This window comes from Ambystoma mexicanum, chromosome 1p (assembly GCF_040938575.1).
Source record: "Ambystoma mexicanum isolate Mex_15411 chromosome 1p, UKY_AmexF1_1, whole genome shotgun sequence".
Classification (NCBI taxonomy): domain Eukaryota; kingdom Metazoa; phylum Chordata; class Amphibia; order Caudata; family Ambystomatidae; genus Ambystoma; species Ambystoma mexicanum.
The window spans coordinates 90,474,532-90,501,115 of record NC_090921.1 but is presented as its reverse complement, the minus strand read 5'-3'; the positions used below and the strand labels follow the sequence as shown (position 1 = coordinate 90,501,115).

The window sequence follows — 26,584 nt, the reverse complement described above, 5'->3', positions numbered from 1 at the left end:
CCTCGAATTACACGCTGACGTGCAGATTTTTCACGTGCCAAATCACTCCGTATCAAGCTGGCCACGCGTAAGCACACGGAAGACCACGCTCCTGCCCAGAAGGCCGAACTACTGCCCCCCAGGGCCCCGAGCACGCTCCCACCTGCCATCTGCTGCTGCCTGACTGCCTGCTGCCCACGTGCCCTGCCATTTGCTGCCTGCACATCAGCCAGGGGTGCTGTTGCTGTGACCACCCCTGCTGGAACCGAAGACTCCCGACTGGGATTCCATCGCTCCACAGCCCAGCCCCAGGACCCAGTTGCCCACCCACTCCTGCCTCTGGGGTTGTCATGTCGGGGCAAACACCATCTGAGACCACTGACAACCCCCGGCCAGAGAGGCAGAGGGGCACCAGCTTCAGTGCCACCGAAGATTGGTGTCCTGTTGGAGCAAGTCCTGGGGCAGTATGATGCCCTCTTCGGAAGTTCCCACGCCGACAAGGAAGGACGGACTCGGATCTGGACTGACATCGTGACTGCCATCAACGCGGAGGGGGTGGCAGTCCGCGACTTACAACATGTCAAGAAGCGCTGGGAGGACTTCAGGTCCAGGACCCTGAACAAGGCCCGGCGCCTCTTGAAGGCAGTGGATGCCAAGGGGCGCCGGGGCCACTTGTCGGAAGAACAGATGAGGGTCCTGGAACGCATATCCCCAGCGCTCCACGTCCAGGTCCTTGAGAGGCAGACCCGTCTGGAGTCGAGCGGTGAGTGTACATGCATCCTGATTGTGAGCAGTGCGTGTGGTGATTATTCAGTAGTGTGCAGTTGCACATCTGTTTGTATGGGGTCGAGTATGGGTGGGGGTGTACAGGGCCGTGGGGCTAACACATGCGAGGGCTGGAATGTGTGAGACATGGATGGTGCTTGTGTGTGTAGGCTTGCATGCCAAATGCAGTTGTGTGGGCACACATGTTTGGATGAATGTGTATGTAAGTAGACATGTCCGTGATGTCACGCATGTATGTTGTTTTCGGCTGCATGTATCAGCACTGTGTACATGTGGATGTGTGTGTATTTGACAAGGGTGCAACAGTGATGCAACATGGATGCATGTGACAGCGGTATGTGGAAGCCTGATTGGCAGATGTGACATGGATGCCCGTCTAAATACTGCGACACTTGGCAGAGGTGTACACATGCATGCAAGTGTGGTGGTGTGTGTACATGTGTGGTGCACTTCCTGTGTTGCATGTGATGTCTGGCTCACCTTTGGCTGCTCATGCTGTTGTATGTGTATGGATGGTGGTGGCAGTTGCGATATAGCTGTGGTATGGCTCATGTGTGCGAGTTGTAATGACATGTGTGTTGGGGATTGTGATGACATGTCTGAGGTTTGCCAATGCCACTCATGTACAACTGTCATGTGTCTATGTGTCCATTGTACAGTGCCCTGATGCCTGTGTTTTGTTTCTCCCTGTCTGCAGCGTCAACTGATGAAGAGGGCGGAGAAGGTGCTGTGGAGCACAGCGGCGGGGATCCCACCGCCAGCCGGAGACGCAAGGCCCGGCTCCCCTCCCATGTTGTGATCTCGTCGGGGAGTGAGGAGTCCGGTGCCGCATCCCAGGCCGCAGCTGCCGGGGGGAGGTCCAAGAGGCGGAGGTTGGATTTGGACTCCTCGGCAGCTGAAGGGGCAGCTGGGACCCCACAGGGCAAAGCCCCGATCTACCTTGGTAGTCGACTGTCGCGCCATTCTACCTCCCGACCTCTAAGAACAGCCCAATCCCACTGTCTAGCGATCCCCAGATTTAAATTGCAAAAAGCAGGGGGCTCAAGTTTCCCCGTCTTAGCTTCCAAGTTATGGAACTCCCTCCCTGTTTCAATTAGAGCGGAAGACTCTTTCAATACCTTCAAAGCCAATACTAGATCTTGGCTTTTCAACCAGCTTTAAGGCCGGCTTCGCGCTTCTTCCTGACCTACCCTGACTTGCCGACCGCTACTATCACCTATCGGCACTGAAACTACTGTACATATGTATATAAGATCCTCTTGTAAATATATATAAGGATTCTGTGTTATACCTGCATATCGGATCCCATGTGTAAATGTTTAATGTTTCTCTGTTATACCTGCATATCTGTAACCTTGTACAAATTGCGCCCTGATGCCTCCGGGCCTGTTGGTTTGCGTGTTATAAATAAATAAATACAAATATAGGGCCCAACAGGGGAAGATTGCACGGAGTCATCCAGGTTGGTGGGGGGTTTGGTGGAGGAGGAGGCCGTGCAAGCACCAGAGACGGGGTCTGTAGGTGGGGATCCCACTGGTGCTAGTGGTGCAGTGCAGGACCAGGGACAGGAGGTAGCACAGGCTGCCGCGGAGGTGCCTGTGTGCAATCCTGTCCCTGATCCTGTCCCTGCATCATCTTGCACCAGCAGGGATGCCTACGTCCAGACCCGTTTTCAGGCAGGGGATGAGCTCACGTCAACTGGCCTTCCTCTGCCTGCGGACGTGGCTATCCAGGTCCGGGTTGAGCCTGTCCTGGCTGGTGTGGCGTTGCGTCAACGGGCCATGCGAGGTGACCTGCAGTCTTTTCATGAGGAGACTGCACGTCATCTCAAATGGCTCGTTGACCACGTCAGCCTGCTGGGACAGGTCACCCAGGCTGGATTCCTCCGTCTGATGGGGCTTGCTACGACCCCCTCCTCAACTGGACCCCCTACGCGCCAGTCGTCCTCCGTGCCATCTTCCCACCCATCAGTCACCTGGGTGCCTGTGGAGCTGCCTCTGACGGTGCGGCCAGGCTGGTGGAGGAAGCATCCCTGCCACAGTCGGGAGTCGGACGTCCAGCAGGGGTGGCCACATCTACGACTGCACCCCAGCCGGCGGAGTATGTGCAGGCAGCAGGAGGCAGGGCACGGGCAGAGGCACAGCAGCAGCAGCATCGTGGTGGGAGCCATGAAGGCTTGGGGCCTTCATGTCATGATCTCTGCTTCCAAAAGGTCAGGGTTTTCCCAACTCCTTTGGAAGCAGATCCATAACCCAGGTTCCGAGTGCCAACCAGTCCCAATTGGGACCTTTTGGACCCAGTCCTGGCGCCAGTGGCACCAGGCTCATAAATATGCCCAGTCCCAGCGCTGGAAGCGCCGGGCTCATAATGCTTGGGTGGATTTACCTTCAGCAGACCATGCTGCTTACTTGCCTGCCAGTTGAGCCTCTGATCCTCTTCTGTTTGGAACTACTTTTCCTGTTGGGTGGGGCTGGAGCCACTCCCTAGATTCAGAACACTGGAACTCTTCTGGAAGGCAGGAACTCTTTTCTTACCAGGAACTCTTTTCTTACTTAGGCGTGGCTGTGGAAGGAGACATCTAAGCACTACAGGAGGCTATTTAAACCACACCCGGTGGATGAATCTTGCTTTGCGTTATTCTGCAACCTCTGCAGCAGAACGCTCATCGTGTCTTCTGCATCCGGTCCTGGGCCTAAGGAAAAAGGCTTACCATCCTGAATCCAGTCTTCAGCAACACCTATAAAGACAAGAAAGAACAGGTTAGCATTCCTGCATCTGAAAGGCAAAGGCTTACCATCCTGAATCCAGTCTTCAGCAACACCTATAAAGACAAGAAAGAACAGGTTAGCATTCCGGCATCTGAAAGGCAAAGGCTTACCTACTCTTCGTGCGCTCCGGAGGTCTTCACACTGCATTCCGGCATCTGAAAGACAAAAGTTTACCAACTCTTCGCACGCTCCGGAGGCCTTCGGCGCTGCATCCCGCATCTGAAAGACAAAACAAGGTGCGTTTAAAGACATTGGGGAACTTTAATACTCACGTGCCATTACTCCTTTCCACATCTAATCCAGTGGGTATTCCGGCACCCTGCAGCCGCTCCGAACTCGTACCTGCAAAATAAAAAGACAGTTAGAGCGCATAGTGAAGCAGGCAACAAGCGCTTACTTACGTGCTTCCAGGCGCTTCTATTCATCACACGGGCTCCATCTTCAACTCACTTCAGCCCGTCATCCGCCATCGCCGGAACCCTGCAAAACAAGAGACATCATTACTAAAGACTTTAAAGACATTTGAATGACTCGAAACTTACCGTTCGTGCAGTAAACGACGGACAGCAGTCCTCTGAAGTCAAGAGGCCTGCGCTACCTATCCAGTGAAGAAACTGGTTACAGCACCCTGCCCCGATGTAGATGGAGAGCTCGGCATTCACTTACCTAAGGTGAGAGCGTTAACCTTTGGGGGTCTACAGGAGAGGAGAAGAGGAAAGAGATAGGGACACCCCAATAACCCCAGTTCATTAACCCCATATTTTCTATCTGCAGACATCTTACTCTACACGTCAGGCATACAGTGCACAGAGGTCCAGCCCAAAGAGCCAACCGGGTGCTACACATCACCTTTGAAGATACGGTAGTCGCCCAGTCAAGACCGGCGCCTCTGCGAGAATCAGGTGAGCGTTACAGAACGCAAAGCCTACCGCAAAACTCTCGCCCAGGCGCTATGGAAACCTCGGATACTGACCCCCTAGCCCGGTTACTTGGGGAACTAAGGGCAGAAGTGCATGCAGCTCATCAGGAAACGAATGCTCTAAGAAGGGAACTAATTATTTCCAAGGAGAGAACAGACAATCTTGCTAGACAAGTGCTACAGTCACAAGCCGGACAGACCCCGTTACCCGCATCAGGGGCAAATCTTCCTTCAACATCCTCTATGAATCCAGTGCAGATCAACCTACCTGGGAATGTACCTCTGGCTCCGCCCGAACGATTTTCTGGTGACCCAAAGAGGTTTGCAGTATTTATCAATCAGTGCCGGTTGCACTTCTTATGCCGGCCAGCAGCCTTTCCAACTGATCAAGCAAAAGTAGCTTTTGTACTTTCGTACCTTAGTGGCAATGCGGCAGACTGGTCGATCCCTCTAGTTAATCAAGATGATCCGGTTCTCCATGATTTTCAAGCCTTTCAGCTTAGTATGGAAAAACTGTTCGCAAGACATTCACAGGGGCAGGCCTTGGACAATGAGCTTCTTTCGTTGCGACAGGGTAATCAAGACCTTTTGGCTTATATTGCATCTTTCAATAGACTAATAGTGGAAACTCAATGGCCTGAGGACAAAAGGATTACGCTGTTTTATAGAGGTCTACGTGGAGAGCTCAAAGACGTTTTAGCCCAAGTAGTGAATCCCCCACAAGACTGTTCGGATTATATAGACTTGGCCGTTCAAATAGATCACAGGCTGCAGAACAGGAAGGCCGATCGTTCCAAGTTTGATGCTCGAGTATTTTCCAAACCGCCAACTCCTTCCAAAGGAGTAGACTCCGGGGAACCCATGCAAATAGGGGGTCTGAAAGGTCCTCTAACACAAAGGGAGCGGGAAAGGAGGAAACAGTTGCAATTATGCCTATATTGCGGAAACTCAGGGCACTTTCTTCGAGACTGTCCGGTGAAACCTGCCAAGAAGGCAGTAGGAGCTGCAGTTACCAAAGTTACAAACTCTGAGCAGGGAAACAACCTCGCCCGACAAGAGTAGAGGTCCCCTTGCCGAGCGTGAAAACCAGTTCCGTGACCTCGCATTTCGTGATACCTATGGTCCTCATTAGCCCTGATAATCCGGATCGATTACATGCAATTGAAGCTTACGTCGACAGCGGTGCCATCGGCAATTATGTGGATCATGAAATGGTTTTGAGGATGAATCTAACTCTTTGTCCCAAGGCTGTAAAGGACGTCATTACTACGGTGGATGGTACGGAGATAGCCTCCGGGCCAGTAACGCATACCACTCACGAGGTGACGCTAGTAAGTCAAGATGGACACCATGAGAAGATCGTGTTCGATGTGATCAAGGCCCCTCAGTTTCAGATTATTCTAGGAATACCTTGGTTAGAGAAACACAATCCTCTGATCGATTGGCGAGCAAGAACGGTCCAGTTTCCAGAATGTGTCTCTACTTGTCACCCTCCACCTGGTGTTGCACTGGCCGCAATTTCTTCAGAGACTCCCCAGTTACCTCCCGAATACCTAGAATACCAAGATGTTTTCCGGAAGGATCAGGCTAACTCTCTACCTCCTCATAGGTCTTATGACTGCCAGATAGACCTGATACCTGGATCTACTCCTCCTTGTAATAGAATTTATGCCCTCACCGAGCCTGAGAACCTTCACCTTCGACAATACCTGGATCAATACCTGGCAAATGGGTTTATTCGTCCTTCCAAGTCCCCTGCTTCTTCAGCTTTGTTCTTCGTTCCAAAAAAGGAAGGAGACCTTAGAACTTGTATCGATTATCGCTCCCTGAACCAGATCACTGTTAAGAATAGATATCCGTTACCTTTGATCCCTGAACTCCTGGACCAAGTCAGAAAAGCATGCATATATACAAAGCTGGATCTTAGAGGAGCTTACCACTTGGTACGAGTAAAAGAGGGCGATGAATGGAAGACGGCCTTCCGCACCAAGTATGGGCTATTTGAATATCAGGTCATGCCCTTCGGACTTTGCAATGCCCCGGCCGCCTTTCAATATTTTATGAACGATGTCCTCAGAGAGCTCATAGATGTATGTGTTGTTGTTTACATTGACGACATCCTCGTTTATTCTTCATCGGAATCTGAACATCGGAAACACGTGAAAATGGTCCTCGAAAGATTGCGTCAACACAAACTTTTCGCTAAGTTGGAAAAATGTGTTTTCAACGTGACTGAAGTTGAATTCTTGGGATTCATATTATCACCTGGCGGAGTGCGTATGGATTCAAAGAAGGTCGATGCAGTTCTCAAATGGCCATCACCATCCTCCGTAAAAGGTGTGCAAAGCATGTTAGGCTTCGCTAACTTTTACCGCAGGTTTATCCCCGAATTCTCTCGAATAGTCCAGCCCATCACTGCCTTGTTAAAGAAAAACAAACGTTTTGAATGGTCTACCGAGGCGGAACAAGCTTTCCAGGATTTGAAGACTAAATTTATCTCTGCACCAATCTTAAAACACCCTCGCCCCGAACTCCCCTACATCGTGGAAACTGATGCTTCAAGCCTTGCCATGGGGGCAGTTCTATCACAAAAGGACCCGGTAACCAATCAGTTGCATCCCGTGGCATTTTGGTCCCGCAAATTCTCGCCTCCTGAAATCAATTACACGATTACTGACAAGGAACTTCTGGCTATCAAGTCTGCCTTTAAGGCTTGGCGGCATTATCTGCTGGGGGCCCGACACACCGTTACTGTGATTACGGATCACCGAAACCTGCAATATTTGAAGACCGCAAAAGCCCAATCCTCTAGACAACTCCGTTGGGCATTATTCTTTGCCGAGTTTGACTTCATAATTACCTATCGACCTGGTACAAAGAACGGTAAAGCCGATGCCCTTTCTCGGATGGGAGTGGAAGAACACTTGGTCAACCCTAAACCTGTACCAATCATTCCCGAACAAAGAATTCTGGGTGTAATCGCCACAGAATCCATAGAGGAAGTTAAGGATAAAGCCAGGCAACTTGTAACTCCAGCAGACATACAGAATTGGCATCTGCAGGGAAAGGACTTTGCAGTAAAGGACAACTTATTGTATTTCCAAGAACGATTATACCTACCCAGCACAGATTTACAGAAAAAAGTAATCTCTTGTTATCACGACTCTTTAATGGAAGGTCATCCCGGTATAGCCAAGACCTCAGAAAAGATCAAGCGCTACTTCTGGTGGCCGTCTTGGAAAAAAGATATCAGAGACTTTATAATGTCCTGTGGAGTATGCGCCCAAAACAAGAGTCAAAAGGAAAGACCAGCAGGCCTCTTACGCCCCATTGACATCCCGCCTCGCCCTTGGCATACGCTTTCTATGGACTTCATCACCGATCTACCTCCATGCTCCGGATACAATACGATTCTAGTAATCGTGGACTTATTCTCCAAGATGGCGCATTTCATTCCGCTCAAAGGCTTGCCAACAGCAGCAACTCTGGCCCGAGAATTTCTCGAAAACATCGTCCGACTGCACGGTTTTCCTTCGGTTCTAATTTCGGATCGAGGTAGTCAATTTATTTCTCATTTTTGGCAAAGTTGCTGTCGGTCGGCTCAAATTGATGTGAGACTATCGACCAGTCACCACCCTCAGACCGACCGACAAACCGAGAGGACCAATCAAACTCTGGAACAGTATTTACGCTGCATGCTGCAACAAACTGAAAAAAAGATAGAAAGATATCCTTTGGATAGCCGAGTATGCCTACAATAACTCTGTCCATTCGGGAACTGGGAAAACCCCGTTTTTTCTTTTGTACGGCAGTCACCCTCGAACCTCGGAGTTGGATCCCCTCCAAGATCTTGAAACACCAGCAGTAGACTACCTGCATTCTACAATCACCCAAGCCTTTAAGGAAGCTGTTTCTCACCTTCAAAGGGCTAAAGAACAATACAAGAAAGGAGCAGATCAACATCGGAAGGAAGCCCCTCACTATCAAGTAGGGGATCAAGTCTGGTTATCCACCAAATATCTATCTCTAAAAGGGCCACGCACATTCAACCCAAGATACCTTGGTCCCTATTCCATCACTACCATAGTAAACCCAGTAGCGGTCAAGTTGGACTTGCCCCCGCACATGAAGATACATCCGGTCTTCCACGTCTCTCTATTAAAACCCGTGCAACCTCAAACCCGACTAACCAAATCTCCAAAACCTATCCTAGTGGATGGAGAACTCGAGTTTGAAGTCAAAAGCATTCTGGACTCCAAGATCTCCAAATCTAAACTATTCTACCTAATTGACTGGAAAGGCTACGGCCCCCAAGAGAGATCCTGGGAACCTGCTGAATATGTCCACGCTCCTCGCCTAATCAAAAGATTTCACCGAACATTTCCTGACAAGCCAAAACCCCCGGAGAAGCCCGGTTTGGGAGGGGCCTTGAGGGGGGGTACTGTCATGATCTCTGCTTCCAAAAGGTCAGGGTTTTCCCAACTCCTTTGGAAGCAGATCCATAACCCAGGTTCCGAGTGCCAACCAGTCCCAATTGGGACCTTTTGGACCCAGTCCTGGCGCCAGTGGCACCAGGCTCATAAATATGCCCAGTCCCAGCGCTGGAAGCGCCGGGCTCATAATGCTTGGGTGGATTTACCTTCAGCAGACCATGCTGCTTACTTGCCTGCCAGTTGAGCCTCTGATCCTCTTCTGTTTGGAACTACTTTTCCTGTTGGGTGGGGCTGGAGCCACTCCCTAGATTCAGAACACTGGAACTCTTCTGGAAGGCAGGAACTCTTTTCTTACCAGGAACTCTTTTCTTACTTAGGCGTGGCTGTGGAAGGAGACACCTAAGCACTACAGGAGGCTATTTAAACCACACCCGGTGGATGAATCTTGCTTTGCGTTATTCTGCAACCTCTGCAGCAGAACGCTCATCGTGTCTTCTGCATCCGGTCCTGGGCCTAAGGAAAAAGGCTTACCATCCTGAATCCAGTCTTCAGCAACACCTATAAAGACAAGAAAGAACAGGTTAGCATTCCGGCATCTGAAAGGCAAAGGCTTACCATCCTGAATCCAGTCTTCAGCAACACCTATAAAGACAAGAAAGAACAGGTTAGCATTCCGGCATCTGAAAGGCAAAGGCTTACCTACTCTTTGTGCGCTCCGGAGGTCTTCACACTGCATTCCGGCATCTGAAAGACAAAAGTTTACCAACTCTTCGCACGCTCCGGAGGCCTTCGGCGCTGCATCCCGCATCTGAAAGACAAAACAAGGTGCGTTTAAAGACATTGGGGAACTTTAATACTCACGTGCCATTACTCCTTTCCACATCTAATCCAGTGGGTATTCCGGCACCCTGCAGCCGCTCCGAACTCGTACCTGCAAAATAAAAAGACAGTTAGAGCGCATAGTGAAGCAGGCAACAAGCGCTTACTTACGTGCTTCCAGGCGCTTCTATTCATCACACGGGCTCCATCTTCAACTCACTTCAGCCCGTCATCCGCCATCGCCGGAACCCTGCAAAACAAGAGACATCATTACTAAAGACTTTAAAGACATTTGAATGACTCGAAACTTACCGTTCGTGCAGTAAACGACGGACAGCAGTCCTCTGAAGTCAAGAGGCCTGCGCTACCTATCCAGTGAAGAAACTGGTTACAGCACCCTGCCCCGAGGTAGATGGAGAGCTCGGCATTCACTTACCTAAGGTGAGAGCGTTAACCTTTGGGGGTCTACAGGAGAGGAGAAGAGGAAAGAGATAGGGACACCCCAATAACCCCAGTTCATTAACCCCATATTTTCTATCTGCAGACATCTTACTCTACACGTCAGGCATACAGTGCACAGAGGTCCAGCCCAAAGAGCCAACCGGGTGCTACACATCACCTTTGAAGATACGGTAGTCGCCCAGTCAAGACCGGCGCCTCTGCGAGAATCAGGTGAGCGTTACACTTCAACATCGGAGGGGCAGGCATCGGCCGGAGGGCAGGAGGACCCAGGACAGAGAGTGTCTTCCGTGTGGCAGCGGTTGGGCCACGCCATAGATGCAGAGCGGCAGCGGGCGGAAGAGGCACGGCTCACAATGGTCAGGGTGGAGAACTCCATGCGGAGGGCCCTGAGGCGGGCCGAGTGCCTCGAGGCAATCCGCAGGGGTTTGGAGGTGGAGACGTCGACATCCCTGCGGACCCTCGGGGCCATGGAGGAGGACCGCCTCCGGGACATTGAGGAGGAGTTCGATGATGCCCTGGCCCGGGACATCCACAAGTGAGCCGTGAAACTAGCGCGCTGCCCTTGTACATAGTTATGTAGGTAGTGTTAGGATTCATTTTTGTTTTGATTTTATTTGGACCTTTCGGACATTGGCCACATTTTTGTATAGTATATAGTTTATTTTATTAGTTAGTGTAGTTAGATAGGTTTCCTTTCTTTTGTTGGGATAATGGACCCTGGCTTGTTCCCATGTACATAGTTCACTGTTGGATTGTATTTTTTTTCACATTTTAACCATGGAGCAATGGCTTTCTTTTTTTATTTCCCATTGGATTTTGTTTTGTGGACATTGACTTTGGACAACATTACTTTGGAATTTTATTTTTGGTTTTGCTTTTTTTCACGGACAAGCTTCTTTTAATTTTTGTACATTCACATTTCTGTTTCTTTATTTTTGATTCTATTTATGTTTCCTTTAATACATATTTTTTTTAGTGAACTTCAATGTGTGGTATCTCATTGGTTTCATGCATTTCATGATATGGGTTTTGAGATTCACTGACACCCATTGGGTGTATGTGAGGGAAATGTGTTTGTTTCGGAACTTGCAATTGGTGTTCTGTGATGTAATTGCCAATTATGAGAGGGTGGATGCAATACTCAGGTGGGTGTTTTGCATTTGGAGGCTGACCATAGGGACCAGGGATCTAGATTGTGATGACATGTTGGCTGGGGAACATGAGTTGCACATGGGTGGGGGCCTGCTGGCAGGTGCCCCACAGTGCTGGCGGGTGGGGGGGTGGGGAACATGATTTGGACATGGGTGGGGGCCTGCTGGCAGGTGCCCCACAGTGCTGGGGGGTGGGGGTGGTGGGGAACATGAGTTGGACATGGGTGGGGGTCAGGTGGCAGGTGCCCCACAGTGCTGGGGGGTGGGGGTGGTGGGGAACATGAGTTGGACATGGGTGGGGGCCTGCTGGCAGGTGCCCCACAGTGCTGGGGGGTGGGGGTGGTGGGGAACATGAGTTGGACATGGGTGGGGGCCTGCTGGCAGGTGCCCCACAGTGCTGGGGGGTGGGGGTGGTGGGAGACATGAGTTGGACATGGGTGGGGGCCTGGTGGAGGCTGCCCCTGCACTGCTGGGGGGTGGGGGTGCTGGTAGACATGGGTGGGGGCCTGGTGGTGGGTGCCCCTGGTGGCTGGGGGATGGGGGTTCTGGGAGACATGGGTGGGGGCCTGGTGGAGGCTGCCCCTGGTGACTGGGGGGGTGGGCGTGGTGGGAGACATGGGTGGGGGCCTGGTGGAGGCTGCCCCTGGTGGCTGGGGGGTGGGGGTGCTGGGGGACATGGGTGGGGGCCTGGTGGTGGGTGCCCCTGCACTGCTGGGGGGTGGGGGTGGTGGGAGACATGGGTGGGGGCCTGGTGGAGGGTGCCCCACAGTGCTGGGGGTGCTGGGAGACATGGGTGGGGGCCTGCTGGCAGGTGCCCCACAGTGCTGGGGGGTGGGGGTGGTGGGGAACATGAGTTGGACATGGGTGGGGGCCTGCTGGCAGGTGCCCCACAGTGCTGGGGGATGGGGGTGGTGGGGAACATGAGTTGGACATGGGTGGGGGCCTGCTGGCAGGTGCCCCACAGTGCTGGGGGGTGGGGGTGCTGGGGAACATGAGTTGGACATGGGTGGGGGCCTGCTGGCAGGTGCCCCACAGTGGTGGGGGTGGTGGGGAACATGAGTTGGACATGGGTGGGGGCCTGCTGGCAGGTGCCCCACAGTGCTGGGGGGTGGGGGTGGTGGGGAACATGGGTGGGGGCCTGGTGGAGGCTGCCCCTGGTGACTGGGGGGGTGGGGGTGGTGGGAGACATGGGTGGGGGCCTGGTGGAGGCTGCCCCTGGTGGCTGGGGGGTGGGGGTGCTGGGAGACATGGGTGGGGGTCTGGTGGTGGGTGCCCCTGCACTGCTGGGGGGTGGGGGTGGTGGGAGACATGGGTGGGGGCCTGGTGGAGGGTGCCCCACAGTGCTGGGGGGTGCTGGGAGACATGGGTGGGGGCCTGCTGGCAGGTGCCCCACAGTGCTGGGGGGTGGGGGTGGTGGGGAACATGAGTTGGACATGGGTGGGGGCCTGCTGGCAGGTGCCCCTGCACTGCTGGGGGGTGGGGGTGGTGGGAGACATGGGTGGGGGCCTGGTGGAGGCTGCCCCTGCACTGCTGGGGGGTGGGGGTGGTGGGAGACATGGGTGGGGGCCTGGTGGTGGGTGCCCCTGGTGGCTGGGGGGTGGAGGTGCTGGGAGACATGGGTGGGGGCCTGGTGGAGGCTGCCCCTGGTGACTGGGGGGGTGGGGGGGGTGGGAGACATGGGTGGGGGCCTGGTGGTGGGTGCCCCTGCACTGCTGGGGGGTGGGGGTGGTGGGAGACATGGGTGGGGGCCTGGTGGAGGGTGCCCCACAGTGCTGGGGGGTGGGGGTGCTGGGAGACATGGGTGGGGGCCTGCTGGCAGGTGCCCCACAGTGCTGGGGGGTGGGGGTGCTGGGAGACATGGGTGGGGGCCTGCTGGCAGGTGCCCCACAGTGCTGGGCGGTGGGGGTGGTAGGGAACATGAGTTGTACATGGGTGGGGGCCTGCTGGCAGGTGCCCCACAGTGCTGGGTGGTGGGGGTGGTGGGGAACATGAGTTGGACATGGGTGGGGGCCTGCTGGCAGGTGCCCCACAGTGCTGGGGGGTGGGGGTGGTGGGGAACATGAGTTGGACATGGGTGGGGGCCTGCTGGCAGGTGCCCCACAGTGCTGGGGGGTGGGGGTGGTGGGGAACATGAGTTGGACATGGGTGGGGGCCTGCTGGCAGGTGCCCCACAGTGCTGGTGGGTGGGGGTGGTGGGGAACATGAGTTGGACATGGGTGGGGGCCTGCTGGCAGGTGCCCCACAGTGCTGGGGGGTGGGGGTGGTGGGAGACATGGGTAGGGGCCTGGTGGAGGCTGCCTCCATGTGGCTGGGGGGTGGGGGTGGTGGGAGACATGGGTGGGGGCCTGGTGGTGGGTGCCCCTGGTGGCTGGGGGGTGGGGGTGCTGGGAGACATGGGTGGGGGCCTGGTGGTGGGTGCCCCTGCACTGCTGGGGGGTGGGGGTGCTGGGAGACATGGGTGGGGGCCTGGTGGAGGCTGCCCCTGGTGACTGGGGGGTGGGGGTGGTGGCAGACATGGGTGGGGGCCTGGTGGAGGCTGCCCCTGGTGGCTGGGGGGTGGGGGTGCTGGGAGACATGGGTGGGGGCCTGGTGGTGGGTGCCCCTGCACTGCTGGGGGGTGGGGGTGGTGGGAGACATGGGTGGGGGCCTGGTGGAGGGTGCCCCACAGTGCTGGGGGGTGGGGGTGCTGGGAGACATGGGTGGGGCCTGCTGGCAGGTGCCCCACAGTGCTGGGGGGTGGGGGTGGTGGGGAACATGAGTTGGACATGGGTGGGGGCCTGCTGGCAGCTGCCCCACAGTGCTGGGGGGTGGGGGTGGTGGGGAACATGAGTTGGACATGGGTGGGGGCCTGCTGGCAGGTGCCCCACAGTGCTGGTGGGTGGGGGTGCTGGGGAACATGAGTTGGACATGGGTGGGGGCCTGCTGGCAGGTGCCCCACAGTGCTGGGGGGTGGGGGTGGTGGGAGACATGGGTGGGGGCCTGGTGGAGGCTGCCCCTGGTGGCTGGGGGGTGGGGGTGCTGGGAGACATGGGTGGGGGCCTACTGGCAGGTGCCCCACAGTGCTGGGGGGTGGAGGTGGTGGGGAACATGAGTTGGACATGGGTGGGGGCCTGCTGGCAGGTGCTCCACAGTGCTGGGGGATGGGGGTGGTGGGGAACATGAGTTGGACATGGGTGGGGGCCTGCTGGCAGGTGCCCCACAGTGCTGGTGGGTGGGGGTGCTGGGGAACATTAGTTGGACATGGGTGGGGGCCTGCTGGCAGGTGCCCCACAGTGCTGGGGGGTGGGGGTGGTGGGAGACATGGGTGGGGGCCTGGTGGAGGCTGCCCCTGGTGGCTGGGGGGTGGGGGTGGTGGGAGACATGGGTGGGGGCCTGGTGGTGGGTGCCCCTGCACTGCTGGGGGGTGGGGGTGCTGGGAGACATGGGTGCGGGCCTGGTGGTGGCTGCCCTTGGTGACTGGGGGCATGGGGGTGGTGGGAGACATGGGTGGGGGCCTGGTGGAGGCTGCCCCTTGTGGCTGGGGGGTGGAGGTGCTGGGAGACATGGGTGGGGGCCTGTTGGTGGGTGCCCCTGCACTGCTGGGGGGTGGGGGTGGTGGGAGACATGGGTGGGAGCCTGGTGGAGAGTGCCCCACAGTGCTGGGGGGTGGGGGTGCTGGGAGACATGGGTGGGGGCCTGCTGGCAGGTGCCCCACAGTGCTGGGGGGTGGGGGTGGTGGGGAACATGATTTGGACATGGGTGGGGGCCTGCTGGCAGGTGCCCCACAGTGCTGGTGGGTGGGGGTGCTGGGGAACATGAGTTGGACATGGGTGGGGGCCTGCTGGCAGGTGCCCCACAGTGCTGGGGCGTGGGGGTGGTGGGAGACATGGGTGGGGCCTGCTGGAGGCTGCCCCTGGTGGCTGGGGGGTGGGGGTGGTGGGAGACATGGGTGGGGGCCTGGTGGAGTCTGCCCCTGCACTGCTGGGGGGTGGGGGTGGTGGGAGACATGGGTGGGGGCCTGGTGGTGGGTGCCCCTGGTGGCTGGGGGGTGGGGGTGCTGGGAGACATGGGTGGGGGCCTGGTGGGGGGTGCCCCTGCACTGCTGGGGGGTGGGGGTGCTGGGAGACATGGGTGGGGGCCTGGTGGAGGCTGCCCCTGGTGACTGGGGGGGTGGGGGTGGTGGGAGACATGGGTGGGGGCCTGGTGGAGGCTGCCCCTGGTGGCTGGGGGGTGGGGGTGCTGGGAGACATGGGTGGGGGCCTGGTGGTGGGTGCCCCTGGTGGCTGGGGGTGGGGGTGCTGGGAGACATGGGTGGGGGCCTGGTGGTGGGTGCCCCTGCACTGCTGGGGGGTGGGGGTGCTGGGAGACATGGGTGCGGGCCTGGTGGAGGCTGCCCCTGGTGACTGGGGGGTGGGGGTGGTGGGAGACATGGGTGGGGGCCTGGTGGAGGCTGCCCCTGCACTGCTGGGGGGTGGGGGTGGTGGGAGACATGGGTGGGGGCCTGGTGGTGGGTGCCCCTGGTGGCCGGGGGGTCGGGGTGGTGGGAGACATGGGTGGGGGCCTGGTGGGGGGTGCCCCTGCACTGCTGGGGGGTGGGGGTGCTGGGAGACATGGGTGGGGGCCTGGTGGTGGGTGCCCCTGCACTGCTGGGGGGTGGGGGTGGTGGGAGACATGGGTGGGGGCCTGGTGGAGGGTGCCCCTGGTGGCTGGGGGTGCAGGGGGACATGCGTTGGTGGGCAGTAGTGCAAGTTGACATGTGGGTTGGCTGATGGGCATGGCCATGGTGGATGGGGTGCCTGCAGAACATGTGCTGGGTAGGCCCCTGTGGTGTGAGCCACCTGCAGGGGCCGTGGAGGCTGTAGAGGGAACACCTGGGAGGACCCACACGTGCAATTCACGTGTGCTGCTCCCCGCGCACCCCTGTAATACACGTACCCTGATGAGATTGTGTGTGGAACTTCCCGCGCACCACTGTAATACACGTACCCTGATGGAATTGCGTGTGGAACTTCCCGTGCACCCCTGGAATACACGTACCCTGCTGATGTTGCGTGGGATACTTCCCCCGCACCCTGAAATACACGTACCCTGATGAGATCGCGTGTGTGACTTCCTGCAAACTCCCGAAATACACGTACCCCGCTCAATCGCGTGTGTAACTTCCCACGCACCCCCGAAATACACGTACCCCGCTCAATCGCGTGTGTAACTTCCCGCGCACCCCCGAAATACACGTACCCCGCTCAATCGCATGTGTAACTTCCCGCGCGCCCCCAAAATACACGTACCCCGCTCAATCGCGTGTGCAACTTCCCGCGCACCCCCGAAATACACGTACCCCGCTCAAACGCGTGTGTAACTTCCCGCGCGCCCCCGAAATACACGTACCCGCTCGATCGCGTGTGTTGCTTCCCGCGCACCCCCGCAATACACGTGCCCCGCTCGCACAGGCCCAATTGCTGTATGTTGCCACTTTTGTGATGTGCTGGGACTCTACCGCCTGCCTTCGTGTGGCGGATGTGTTTCAGCTTGTGCGTGTCTTTGGCTGTGCGTGGCTTTGCCCTATTCGATTCCATGAATACGTGTGGTTCGAGTGCGTGTGGGCGTTCCGTCTGCTTCCCTGCAGTACATCCCCAGTTACGCCCTTATTTTCGCGCGTTGTTCCCCATTCCGCGCGTTACGCCCCGTGTCCCGCCCACTTTCTGGTGTATGCGCCGAGGTTGTGCGCTTTCACTGTGCGCGTCGCGCACGCCTTTCGGGATGTTGCAGTGACTTGTGCGCCATGCACGGGTTTGGCGCACATCCCGAGGAGTACACGCGCAGGGACTTCCATGAATCGCACGCGTGCGCGTGCGCCTGTTTTTTTCCACTTGCGCCTGCTTGCGCCTGCTTGCGCCTGCTTGCGCAAAGATTTTCGGTGCACGTTTGTTCCATGAATCGGCCCCTTAGAGTCTTCATTGTCTTCTATTTTGTATGCTATGTCCACATTTTTTGTGTTCCTTTTGTAAAACGTTCTGCGACAACACACACACACATGGTTTGGTACTTCAGCCGATTAACCTTTTAAATGTTATTATTTCTTTTCTGTATGTGTGTAATAGAATGTTGCTATGTGCAGAATTGTCGCTACTATGTTCTAAAACTGTTGCATTTTGTAAGTGGCTCTCACTTCCAAAATACTTTTTCTGAATACGGTCAATTTGTTCTTGTAAGTATTTGGGTGTACCATGCAGAAGAGTGGTATTTAAATTGCCTAATTCTGAAGCTGGACTTTTTGCATAGTAGATTTTATACTCTAAATTTCTTACATTGAAATGATGTACTGATATTCTTTTGATATCATGGAAGGTATTTTTGCAAATAGGCCCAGAAATGCAGGCTAATGAATGTCCTTTTAGTCCTGTGTCTTTCCGCACTGGACAAATATTCATATTTTGCAGCACTTTTACTTTTGTCTTTACCTTTTACATATTGATTGAGGAACTGACGTAAAGATTTGAAAGCTTTGTTTGGAATGGCACACGTTGATGTGCACGGCCATTTGTATACTGGACGGTGTGATTCTGCTGAATCGAGAGGTAATTCTGAGTTTTCAGGAGATAGTTTTGTAAGCAGTGTTTCTTGTCCATGATGGTAGTATTGATTTTCTCATACCCTCGTACACTGCTATGGATGGCAATTGTGTTTGTTTGATTTTGTTTGTATGCTTCTTCATTAAAATATTGCTCTGTGGTTGTTGTGTGACTCCATTCACCACCACAAACATGCAAAGAATTGGACATGCATGGAGCTGTACGTAGAAATTCGCAATCCTTGCACAGTAGCTTGTGAAGTAGGTGCTTTGCAATGGTATGCGACTTCCATTCAGAATCATGGACAGTAATTTTGAAGTGCGCAATGTTGATGACGGAGTTAAAATTAGCGATGTTCTATGTGATTGGTGGATGATTGTGCGACCGCTTAGTTGTGTCCAATGAGGGACTTGCTTTGGTACCGCTCTAGAAAGGGTGGAAGGACTGGGTAAGAGTTACATGCCGCACGTAGGCAACGCTTGTCCGCTGGTAGGGCGTGTCACAAACGGGTTTTTACAGCAAATCCTGCATGGAAAGGCGACTGTAGGCATCAGCCAATCAGATGTTCACATTACTCTTTTGTGTCGAAAGATGGTGCTCACACTTAAGATGGCAGAGGTGGAGAGGGTCAGGGTTTTGATGCTTGGAGACATTTTGTGCAAGGCTTACAACACTATGCCGAGAGTAGGCATGTGGCACACCATTTCGATGTGAGAGGAGTGGAGGTAGTGTGGAGTGCTGACACTGATGCCAATGCTGCGGCAATTCTGCAAGTTTGTGGAGACATGCGTAGAATGACCACTCCTCATGTGGTAATATTGCACTACGGTGCTTGCCATTTGGGATACGTGACTTCACGTACTTTGTTGGCAGATTTGGCACAGTTGGTTGAAGCACTTCCCAACAACGAAAGTAATTTTTTCTGCTTTACTCCTGAGAGTACAATGGAACAACAGTTCTGTTTTCTGTCCAGATCAAAGCATCGGGAGGTGTATCATTAATCGCGACTTGCGTGCATTCATGCTACGAGCTGGTATGTTTTTTTGCAGCCACGATAACATTGCTCCAAGCAATGCAGATTACTTTGAAGGAGATGGTGTTGCGCTATCTTCTTTGGGAAATGCAATGTTCTTTTGGAATGTACGGCTTGCTTTAGAGAAGGTAAGGGTCAACAGCATTGCAAATGGTTTGTGAGGCAGCTGGAGGGAGGTGCTCTCCCACAGGAGTGTCTCTTGTGGTGGGAGGATCGGACACCGAGGATGCTGTGGAAGAACTCAAACGACTACCCTCTTCACATGGCACCACCTTGCGAATGTCCGCAGTGTGGAATGAAGTGAGGTGTCGCTTCATGTTTGTCGTACCAAAACTGTACGCTCCAAATCTCCCGCGACTCAGCACCACCTCGCACTGGTTACACTTCACCAGGTTCGCACGTGCTTTTGGTATGTTCCCATAAACGGAAAACAACCGCCGCACCCACGACTCCCACCTGGTGCTCCTAGTGCGGAGTTCCACTACTTCATTCTCTTTCTCCTCTTCTTCGTCGATCTCTACATCCTCACCCATATATATCTCTGCAGGCCCTTGGTGAGGTGGTGGTGGTGGCGGGTTTGGGGGTGGTGCAGAGGCTAATGAGCCAACAGCAGCCATGGAAGCCATACTGATTAGTTTCCTTTTGGTCACTACAGCAGTAAAGGCAGAACACCTCAATCTGCTATAGCTAGAATGACAATGAAGATGCGCTCGGGGTGTGGCCTTTTGTAGGGGTGGAGGGGTGTGCCTCGTGACCGTCTTCATCCCTACAAAGCGGTACACAAATTTCACACAGCAAGTCCTGAGGTGAGCTATTGTCTGGGATATGTGAAATTACATTTTCACACTCTACAACACTTTGCCTTGTGTCTACAAGTTCTTTGTACTGTTGCGGAAGCACACCAACCGCGAAAATTAGTCCCCACGCTCAGCGTGGGTGCATTCACATGATGACGTCCTCAACACATCCGCGCCAGTAATGAAAGTCCCCTGGACAGCAAATACAAAGAATCAAAGGTGCGCATTGCGCACAAGTGTTCTATGGACAGTGTTCGGGTTCTCAAAGTAATTCAAAGTGCGACACAAGTGAGACGGACAGTTAGGGACATGCGCGATGTTCGCTATACTTACGTTTGTACTGCGCATGTGCACGCATGCTATGTTCACTGTACGGACAGTTCCAATGTCCTTAAGACAACTCCATTTTGTTTGCCTACGAACTTGCCGGCAACCGCGCCTGTTCTACGGACGGCACCATTTTGGCTGCGCCCAATACGGACAGCTATACTGTCCTTCACACACTCCCATTTTCCTCATTTACACCCATTCCGGACATCTGGTGTGTACTACGAACATGTATCATCTCGTTTCCAAGCGGTACGGTGCAGTACTATATCCTTTGGCCACCCCTTTCTGTTTATGTATGCACAATTTCAACAGATGGTGCAGTCACACATCAAATCCGTCTTACTTGACATTAGTAAGGGTAGGTGTACTGCCTTTACAGCACCCACATTCCATCCCTTGCGGATAGGTCGAACAGGCGCGCTGTTCGTGAACATTTTACGCCTTTTTAAAAAAAAATCACACACAAACTCTTTCTCTACAACTACTGTACAAACACATTTAAAACACACACACACACACATCATTCTAAAGAAATAGTGGGGAAGCGGACACTGAAACAATGATGGCGGAATTAGGAATCAATGATATTTGTGATGTCATCTTTGATGTCCTGGGTGTTAGTCTTAGCAATGCACGTAGATGGTGTGAGTTATGGTTGCTTAGCTTACTATAATGGGGGAATGCGCAGTGGTGTTTGGTTGCATGTGAAGTATAGCATTCCTTTAGTGAATTATTTTTGCTAAATTTACATATATATGTATGGCAGGGAAGGAAAAGAAAGGGGCTAAACAAGTCATGTCGTCATTGATGTCATCATTGACATTTGAGATGACATCTTTCATGGATTGCGTGATAGTGTTAGCAGTACACAGGGGTGGTGGCAGGGTTGGGGGCTTAGTTTACCATAACTTGCGAATTTCAGGGGGGTTTTGGTTTTAATTTGAAGCATAAAGGGGAGGTGGAAAGTTTTTTTTTGTGATATATATATATATATATATATATATATATATATATATATATATACTGGCCCTGGTTTAATATTTAGCCTGCCACACCATATTATCAACTGTGTACATAAAACGGCTATCGCAAGGACACACAACCAGGCTCTTACAGTTAAAGACGTGACCTTCTGCAAAGTGTACAGGTATACCCTGAGCGACAAATGTATGCCATGACACTGCTTAAATTCCCATAGTCCATCCAAATTGAAACTGAATGCCTTGTTTTACAAACATGAGACAAATGTTACACATCATAACGCGACTTAAATATGGCCCATTCCCATGAAACCACTAAGCTTCTATAAATACCGGAGTTAAGTCCGCACAGACAGGCTGTTTCTTCCATGGAACACTCTGCAAAACTTTGTAGCACCTAAGCCTTATCACAGCACAACTCAGCTTTTCAAAAATAACACATGAATACAACTCACAAGACAGATACACACATGACTACCACTTTTTAACACAATACATGTTTTTCATATTCATTAATTTGTACAGGTTTCTGATAAAAAACAATTATAACTCTCAAGCTTTTTATTTTACACTGCTTATTTCTAAACACACCACAACACACACACACACACACACACACACACACACACACACACACACACACAACCAGACACACACCACAACCCAACACACACCACACACACCACACACCACCCCACACCACAACACAACCACACTACAACTCAACCCAACACCCACACACACACCACACCACAACCAAACACACACACCACCCCACACCACAACCCAACACACACACACACCACACACACAGCCCCACACCACAACCCAACACACAGCACACATACCACCCCACCACACAACCCAACCCAACACACACACACACCACAACCCAACACACACACACACACCACAACCCAACACACACACACACCCACACACAAACCACAACGCAACCCAACACAACACACACACACCACACCACAACACACCACATACACACCACCCCACACCACACCACAACACAACCCGACACACACACACGCACACACCCACACACACGCCACACCACAACCCAAACCAACACACACACACCACAACCCAACACACACACCGACCCCCGCACACATCACAACACAACAAAACACACACAAACACACACGACAGCACAACACAACACACACACACACAAAACAACACAATACAACACACCACGTACCCATACTAACTAAAATCCTTTAACACACTATACCAAAATGTACATGTTTGGAAGATGTATTTAATAATTGAAGAGTTCCACAGCCAGCCCAATTCATATGGTCAAAACATGCCTACTAGCGCAGTCTCCAGTATCACTGTGCACCTCTCTCCAGAGTTCCTTCTCTATATATACACCTTACTCCGTCCCTATGAGAGGGAGCATAACTACATTTCCCCACAATGCCCCCCGACCTGCCCCTAACATCACAAATTCATACCTGCATCAACTCTCAGCGCCCTGTGCCTTACCACCACTGGTCCTGGGTCTTGCAACGACCTGGGGAGGGCACAACACACCTCTCTACCCCCTTCCCACCTTCTCTTCACACCAATTACTACCGGGTCCAGTCACACCCCTTGACCCTCCAACCTACAGTTGGACCTTCCGGTTACAGCACCTCTTCACCCCAACTATCCTTTCAACCCCCACATAACTTTCAGGGTAGACTCCCATGAGGTCACTACGAGGTTAGGAGTTAAGGGGAACTTCCGGGACACTGTCGTGACGTCACACCCCATCCTGCTACACGCCTAGCCCCAAAATCACGGCTCACCCCACAGCATCACTTCCGGACATCGCCCTTTCCAAGGGCAGCACTTCCGGAACACACCGCATGATGTCACTACCGCACCGGGACATCCGTTAGAGTGGGACTAGCACGGACCTCCCCGAAGGTTGGGACTTCCGGTAGGGCTTGGTTTACGCCTGTCAGTTGATGAAAGGTATACCCTACCTCTACTTTCACCAATTACTTTATCACTTGAAACTAGAACCAAGCACGGGGAGCCAGAGCCGAAACAATAGAATAAAAGAAAAGTGAAATAATGTAAAATGAAGAAAAAGCGAGAAGAGTACCAGTCACTTTGTAATCTTGACTCCTTTCCTCCCAGCGGGTAACCACAGCAAATCACACTCTATGCCGCACTACTCCTACAAATCGGCATAATGTATACTGGCTGTGATGTGATGTAGCGGGTATACTGGAAATCTGCTATGATCGGCAAGCTGAAAATAATGTAAATTGGTAACAATGTTATAAGTGGGTTTGCAGGAAACAGCCAATGATGTGCAAGGCATAATATAAACCAGTAATTACGTGCATTAAACCGGCGTGGAAAATGGCAGCCTCACATACTGAGGAAGCCCAGAGCAGCGTAATTACCGTATGGTAATGTCTCCGCTCCGAGATTTCTCATTGGCTGCGAGGCATAAGCCACGCCCCTCCGGGTACAAATATTTGTAATCAATGGCCCTCATTACGACCCTGGCGGAAAGGGGTTTACGCCGGCGTAACCCATGGCGTACCTTTCCGCCCGACTACGAGTTCCCGTAGCGCCATGGTGATTTTTACGCCTGCTTTTTGCAGGCGGAAAAATCCATGGCGCTACGGGACTTGTCGTTAATTACGCCACCGTAATTTACGGTGGCGTAATTAACGCCTTCCCCACTCCCATTATACCCTATGGGGCAAAAATAGGAATGGGGAAGGGTAAATGGGGATTGGGGACTTACCGCCCCGCCAAGGTCGGAATGGGGCGGTAAGTCCGCCAACCCCCATGGCGGAGTTGGCAGCTTTGCGCCATGGCCCATGGTGCAAATTGCACCATGGTTCTCCGCCAGGGTCGTAATGAGGCCCAATGTCTTTAGGGCTTTAAAGTGGCATTCCCTCATGGGTTTATACATGTTATTATTCTTCCTACAGAAACCGGATACGTAAGAAAGCCTCAAAGCAAGCAGAATGTCCTGAGCATCTTTCTGATCATCACCTGCACCGTCCTGGCTGCCCTGAGCCTGACTGGAACGGCTCTGCTCCTTCTCTGGGCAAAAAAGGCAAGTCATGGTCCAAGATGGGTCCACAGCATTTGTATTCAAATTGGTATTTTATTGAATTTATATATAGCGCTTTAGCCAAAGTGCTGCACATGATAAAAACAGAACCATTTTAAGATATGAGTTTTTTGCTTAATGAGTAAATGTGTAAAAGGTTTTATTTAACCAATAAACACAATAAAAAATAAAATTAAAAAAAAGAATTAAAATAGAATTAAATAGTTGGAAGATAATGTATGAGTGAGAGAGTGAGAGAGAGAGTGCTATTTTAGAAGTGAGTGAAAGATGGAATAGGAAGAGACAGACCTAAGAGCCAGAGGAAACTGGGTGGAGGGTTTAGGATCAAGAAGTGAGAAGAAGCAAAAGCGGGACGGAGCACAGGGAGGTGTAGGAACAGATCACGAAAAGTGAGATTGGGAACAAAGAGAGTGAGATGGTCTGCAGAGAGAGAGAAAAGAAGAAAGGTAAGGAGGATGCAAAGAAAGAGACTGAAAGGAGAGCCAAGAGAGGGAGAGAAAGAGGTGCATGGATTGAGTGTTGTGCAATGTTTCCACTATGTGTTTCCTCCCAAAACTAAATGCATGTTAACTAGAATCTGCCTGGTTTTTACCTGGGTATCACTTACATTTTCATGTTTTTAGTCACCTTTTTTTCTGTGGGACACAGTGTTGGTTTCCTTTTATACTAGCTGGATGTGCCAGGCTATATCATGTGATGTTTCCTTTTGTCGTTTTGCATTAATTGTAGATTGTTCGAGTGCCTTCAAGCAGCCATGTGGTTGCTAGCTGGATGTGCCAGGCTATATCATGTGATGTTTCCTTTTGTCGTTTTGCATTAATTGTAGATTGTTCGAGTGCCTTCCAGCAGCCATGCAGGGAGCACTCCCAAAAGCGCCCAATTAAGTAATAAGCACATGAGCGCTGTTTACAAAAAAGACATCATAATGCCCTGTGTCAGCCTAGAAATCCAATCTGGTCCCCAGACACGGAAGACACCGCAGCTGCTGAGTCCCTCGGGGCTCTTCTCTTTCTCCCCTTCGTTTTAACAATGATATACTTCCTTGATGAACATTAATCACGGTACTCAGTCAATTTATCGACAATAATTAACTGAAGACCATAATACCGAAAAACACTGAAAATATTAAATATATATATATATATAGGGTAGTGGGGTAAGGGGTCAAAATGAGTAAGGATGGGGTTGGGGTGCGTTATAAGGGTAGAAAATCAAGAGGCTTGGGGGCCACCAAATAAAAAAAGAATGTAATCAAATCGGTTTTTTTCTCTGTATTATGGTTGCAATAAAATGTACCACTCTGAATTTTCCGTCGGTAAAATCACATATAACCATTATTCACTACTTTAACATTCAATTCCACTCATATGCAAATGACACTCAGCTGTTCCTCAAGATTTCTGGTCCTAGGTCGAACTTTGATCAACTTTTAATAGGTTTAGAACATATTAAAATGTGTCTGTCGAACAATAATCGTAAGGAAATCCAGAAGAAACGGATATCCCGCTTTTGGAGCCTAAGTATCTACTCAAAAGCAATCTGGGACATCCTCCACCCGCTCAGCTGTTTGATCTCCTAAATATGTATGCAAATAAGATCAAACATCCAGTGTCACCTGAGACCCTGAAATTACACTGATTAAAGAAATCAATGAGACGGTTAAAGCTTCATCTTTTTGAATCCGAACTTTGAAACATTGCTTGCCTTATCGTCCTCTCGCTGACCATGGAGCTGTGGTGGGAGCATTCGTTAACACACGGCTGGATTATAGAAAACCCCCTATATGCAGAAGGACCTACATATCTGTTATATCGCCTTCAATCCATTCAAAACACAGCAGTGCGACTTGCTCTTAAGCTTCTCTGGTTGTCTCCCATTTCTATGGCCAGACGTTCTTTGCACAGGTCACCTATTTGTCATTTTGTCCCTTTTAAAATACTCTGCTGTTTAAATACTTACACGGCTCAGCACCTATTTACCTTTCTCACAAAATACAAATTCATCAACCCTCCCGACGGCTTTGTTTGTCACATGCCGTACTTTTAGATTCTCCCATCTCTCGCTGTGTCACTGGAGATGACAGAGGTTTCTCTTTTCTGGGCCCAGTTCTCTGGAATGATCTCCCTACCCACATCCGCTCTGGGAATTCCCTTCTCAACCTCCGGAGAGCCTTGAAGACCCATCTTTTTGCCTGACTCGGTTCTCTACAATGGTTTCACTATCCTACTACCAATGTTTATGCTCCTCTGTTTCATGTTGCATCTGCGCCCAGATGCTGTTTACTGCTCGGTTCCCCTTTCGTTATGTGCAATATAAATCCAGTATTACAATACATTACATTAGACACTCTGCACCTCTGTTTTGACCTAGGACCCACTCTATTAAAAGGACAGTGGAACTATAGCACAGGTCGAGAAGTATATACTAAGGCTGGATTGTGCTGGTTGTGCAACCTAGGAGAATTCCT

General features: G+C 52.2%; 1 protein-coding gene across 3 annotated transcripts in view; it reads left to right on the top strand.

Moving 5' to 3' along the window:
- The window catches only part of NFAM1 (NFAT activating protein with ITAM motif 1), a 435,839-nt gene that overhangs the window by 166,423 nt on the left and 242,832 nt on the right, over positions 1-26,584 (top strand). For all 3 annotated transcript variants that reach the window (XM_069643827.1, XM_069643817.1, XM_069643808.1), the window contains one exon: positions 23,972-24,099. In XM_069643827.1, coding sequence (XP_069499928.1) covers positions 23,972-24,099 — 128 coding nt within the window. The remainder of the gene's footprint in view (positions 1-23,971; positions 24,100-26,584) is intronic.